Raw genomic sequence first — 5386 nt, forward strand, 5'->3', positions numbered from 1 at the left:
TATATATAATTAAGCAAACCATTTTGAGAATATTTGGCTGAAGTTTAGCCATAAGTTGAATTGCGGTTTTCCGAATAGATTTCAGAAGTGTACTACAAGAGCGCATTTTTCACGCCTTATCGCTAAATCGAAATAGGAGCGTCACTATTATGTCACGCTTTCTGCAGTGTACGACCTCAGCGTCCGCAACTATTCCGCTGGAACAAGTGAGTTTTCAGCAGACTGCACCGTTAACGCAGTCGTTTCTTTCATCTTTTCCGGAAGTTGTTGTGTTCCAATAAATTAAAAATGTAAAAGCTACGTGTAGCATCGTTCATTGTCTGTTTTAATTTAATAAGAAATACTGGTTATACTGTATGTAGCTACTAACACTGTGCACTTAAAAGTCAATGTATAGTATTTTTTTTTTAATTGTGTGATTTTCACTCCTTTAAGATGCAAGACTCTATCGATTGAACTGCATTACATGTGCGATTTTGATGACTATATACAATGAGACACTCCTAAGTGGCAACCCGGCTTTCCGATCGGACTAATTTCACAATTATTTCATCTTCCCCAGTGTACATCTTATAGGTGATATAATAAATGCTGTAACTACTAAATAGTTTTGCTTGTTGCTAATGTTTTTCGTTCTGTTACAGATGTCAGATGCGAGCAAATCGAGAACGCTATCACGTGCAGGAGAGGCGTTCGCTGGTGGCTTTTCTTGCAAAAAATCTGCTTCGGAGCAAGGCACCGTTGTGTACTGCTGTCAATCCTGCACATTTCGCAGTGTTCGGGAAACGAGCATTCGTGCACACATCATTGCTATTCACGCCTCCGGCGGCTCGTACAGCTTAGAACGCCTGCGATTAATACCGAGGCTCAATATAGCAAGAGCAACTATCAAATGTACATCAAACGTAAGATTGGTCGAGACTGAGGCCCAGGCCTTAACACCTCCTTGCCCCTCAGCTTTGGATGAGCGCCATCAGTTCGTGGACTCTTGCTTTACGGCCAAAAAAGTCGTGTCCGGCACGTGTCCCGTGGTGCAAAATGGCCGTGCGAGTAAAGCTGGTCGACTACATGAATGCTATTTCTGCTCATTTACTACTTGTCGACTAGAAGAAATGGAGATTCATTCGGAACTACACAGTCAAGAAGTGACCGCGTGCCCTGCTCCGTCCTCGTGTCAACCGGTAACCAATGCTACTTCCTCTACGCTGCAGAAATGGACTTGTGCGATGTGTCGAAGCTCGTTCTCGTGCCCGTTAACTTTAGCAATACATGATCGAGCTTGCCCAAAGAGTTCAGCGTGTACGGTCACGGCTGCTGTTACTGAAACAGAGCAAACGCCTTTGCGCTGCTCGGAGTGCTCGTTTGCAACCAATGTGCGTCAGCTGTTAGATTTCCATGTCTACCTCTTGCACAGTATGCATTCATGTGGCGCGTGTGGCCAGCTTTTCGCTAGCAAACGCCTATTAAGCACTCACCTGAATGCGAAACACGGCCATGCATGTTTGCGGTGCAACCTGTCGTTCTCTAATCGTGAGAAACTTGAGGTACACGAAGATAGCGTTCATTTAATAGAATTAACGTGCAGTACATGCGGGCTACGGTTGCCTTCGGAGCCTGCTCTTGAAGAACACGAATCACGTCACGCCGCTAAGCTATGTACGCGTTGTAATAAAATGTTTGATTCAGCGACCGAGCTGCAAACACATTTAGCCCAAATTCACCCACGGAACAATCTTTTAGGTTGCAATTCGTGTGAGGCATGTTTTCATGCCTTTTGCACACCGGCCGCATTAGCTACACATCAAGCAAAATGTTTGGCTGCAGCGGGAACATGTTCGTTTTGTGGTGCGACCTGTGGATCCGCTGATCTCCTGCTTGATCATGTGTCGACAACTCATCTCGAAGCGGTGATATTTGAATGTCCACTCTGCCCATTCCGAACCATTGATCCAACGGTGCATATGACACATCAGCTCGTACACGTTGCCTTGCCTCCACCGGCATTACTTTCGTCATCCCGTGGTTATCAATGTGGCATCTGTGGGCGATGGACTGCTTCGACAAGTTCATTGCGAACACACGTTAATAACCATCACAGGCTTAAACCGTACAGATGCGAATTCTGTGAGTTTCACACATCGTCCTCTGGCAACCTACGCGCGCATCGCGCCGTACGTCACTTGAACACTGAACTAAGCGTGAAATGTAATGTATGCAATCGCCGATACCGCACGGTAGCTCAGATGCACAAACACGTGAAGAAGACTCATGAGCAGAAGTTAAATTACGAGTGCGAGTTTTGCGAGAACCGCTTCGTTACTGAACTTCGTCTTAAACGTCATTTGGCCATAGTTCACTTCGAAGATGCAGAGGCCGTCACCGGGACAGAACCGTATGCCGGCATAACGAGGTTCCGCTGTAACGAATGTGAGTACAGCTCATACTCGACGAACAGATTTCGCTTGCATCGGGCCACTCACCGTGAGCGACTGAAGTGTCCATATTGCGACCTGAGTTTTCCATTAGTCGATGTACTTAATCGACACATCAATGTTCGGCATCTTAAGAAGCATGTATCGTGTTCGATGTGCGGACGTCGGCTACCTAACGAGTCAAGACTGGCTCATCATGTGGAATCGTGTCACTCCGGAAATGTTGAGCCATTCACGTGTACGACGTGTGGGTATTTCTTTGAATCACTTGCCCATCTCGAATACCATCGACGAACCCACCTAACCGCAAGAAATTTCGAGTGTCCAACGTGCCGGCGAAGCTTCACAACAGCGGCATCGCTTTGTGTACATCGTCTTCGTCATTCGAAAGCCGAGTCAAGGCCACGCAAGCCTTACTGGCTATTTTACTGTGACCAGTGTAAACTACGGTTTAAGTACAAAAGTAACCTTGTAGCACACCAGGCCTCCGTTCATTCACCGGCCACAAATCAGCCCTCAGCAGAAAAATTTTTCACATGTGATTACTGTCACGAGACAGCTTTCCGTTCAAAGCTTCTTCTTAGCTATCATATTCGACGAAAGCATTTAGAGCAGCAGTCTTTTGCCTGTGAACATTGCGGTAAAAAGTTCCACTCGCAAAATTCGCGTGACAACCATGTCGTATCCGTTCATACGAAGGCATACAAGATCTTTTGTCCGCTCTGCGATAAAGGAATGTTGTCATCGTTCCGGTTACGTTTACACGTTCTTCACGCTCACAAAGACGGACCTAAACGGAAACGAGCCCGTCGTATTCAACGATCGATGGTTGAAAACAATACAACTATTAAATGTTTGGAGAATCAACATGAACAACTACAGCGGCAACCGATTACCGATACAGACGGAAATGGCCTTCTTACTCAGGTAATGAAAATGGTTTCTATAGAGCTTTGTGCTGGCTTCTGTGAGCAGTGATGACTAGGAAAAAGAAAGCCGAATGAAAGTGTGCTTTAGCACAAGGTTAATGGAATTAATGTCTAGCTTATGTGCATAATGCGAATTAAATAAGATTGTAAAATGTATGTAGCATAATATAAGGCTGTAATATTTTTTTTACCTTCAGGAAACTCTAACAACGAGCGTTGATGTTGATCACGATAATATTGATGTCCAAGAGACTACTCGAAGTGGTGAGGCAGTCCGTGGTGTTGCCGAGGCGGAAAAGGCATCAGTAGTCTCCGCTAAAATAGTAGCTTCTGTTGAAGACACGGTTGTGACTGAGACAATCGAATCGGTTGTAGAGATTTCGGATGATCCAACAACGGATCTCATCTCACAAATCATTTTGCAAGGGTCGACAGAGATCGACTGAACTTCAAATGAGGGAAGAATTGGTAAAAAGTACCTCTAAAGAGCCACCGACACGAACGCACAATGTCTTAAAGGTCCAATCCCGCCAGAAGGCAACTAAATGCAAGGCTTGATAACAGATTAGTCTAAATTGTGAGTAAATTTATTTGTTTCTCTTTACATTTTGATGACTAGATTATGATCAGCAAAATGCTCAGGTGCATCTTGTCCATTCTAATAACCATGGCTGTAGCACCAGCTTGCATGGTGGCTGTTTATTAATTGTCGCAGACAATAGTATATGCAATGCATTGTAAAGACAATAGAGTTCCTTCAAGCCTTGATACGTTGAGCTTTGAAGCATAGTCTAAAAAAACAAGATGTCACGTATGCCGGTTGTCACTCGAGTATTTTTCTAAGTCAGCGTGTAATTTACAAGTGGGACAACAAAAAACCCGCAAATATTTAAAACGCCTTAGCTTTGTCTACTTACTATTCTACGCATACATTCATCTACAAATAAAACACTATGATGAACACTAAAATGAAGGGCTAATCGAAGCTTTTCTGTGGAATTTATAGATAATTGATGCTCAGATGTTCTGAGTTTTGCAGATGCGATTCTATTCATATTAACTCTGTATTAAAAAAGGAATGTAACAAAGCGCTGTAACTTTCAAAACCTAGCGTCGCGTCTAAGTTGAAGAACAGTTTTGATAATAATTAACGCGTTCAATTAATTAAACGCGTTTAAATAGAAGCTAATCTTACATATCAGCAATTAAGATAGATTGTCATCTGTTTAAACTCTACACTTTTTCACAAGGCTTTATTGGATAACTGCCGATGTAAAATACTTGAAGGTAGCTCGTGTTTTTAAACTACTACAGTAGAAATGAGTACACCGCATAACTGATATTTTATTTAACAACTACTTTATTTTCATAATGAGCCTTAATTGTATACAAATGTTATGTTACATTTTTTCTGTGTTTAATCTTTGGTCGCATTCCCAGACAACTGTCTTCGCAGGTATCGTCAGTATCAGAATTTGCAGTATTAACTCATTAGTTTTCTCTGCTATAAAAAAATCAGCTTTTATTTCGCCTTCATCTCGGTGTTGTCCGTTGTCGCTGTCGCTTATTATCTAGTGATTTCTATCGTTCCGTTTCAAGCGCCGCGTGATATTCATATTAATGCTAATTGTGTGCTATTCCATTGCCCCACCGGGGGCAACTCTGAACGGTTAACATGCCGAAGTGCCTAATCTTGGCAACATATTCTTTCTAGGTGTCTCAAACAGTCTTTTCATTTATGCCATATTTGCTTTAAAAAAACCTACAAATTGCAAGTGAACGATACAAAGGAAGATGAAGTATATACAAAAATTTAGAAGCATAGTAAACCAGATATAGAATATATATAGATATAGATATACACCCAACTAGATAGGAATTACTCTTAAACTATTATATTTCATTAAATATTCGTTCACATGTCGAATTATATGTGAAAATTGCGTCGCCATATATATATATATATATATTATGAACTGACTATCGTTACATTTGAAGCTTTATACACGTATATATATATATATA

The 5386-nt window shown here is 42.1% G+C and overlaps 1 protein-coding gene across 2 annotated transcripts in view; it reads right to left on the minus strand.

Moving 5' to 3' along the window:
• The window catches only part of LOC111254786 (uncharacterized), a 35572-nt gene extending 32237 nt beyond the window's left edge, over window positions 1-3335 (minus strand). The window contains exon 1 of one of the 2 annotated variants that reach the window (XM_086976271.1): window positions 1476-3335. In XM_086976271.1, coding sequence (XP_086832397.1) covers window positions 1476-1565 — 90 coding nt within the window. In that variant the 5' untranslated portion in view covers window positions 1566-3335. The remainder of the gene's footprint in view (window positions 1-1475) is intronic. The other variant, XM_086976270.1, reaches the window with a different exon arrangement.
• Between the last annotated feature and the right edge of the window lie 2051 nt (window positions 3336-5386).

The sequence above is a fragment of the Varroa destructor genome, unplaced genomic scaffold, assembly GCF_002443255.2.
Source record: "Varroa destructor unplaced genomic scaffold, Vdes_3.0 BEIS01000007.1, whole genome shotgun sequence".
Taxonomy (NCBI): Eukaryota; Metazoa; Arthropoda; class Arachnida; order Mesostigmata; family Varroidae; genus Varroa; species Varroa destructor.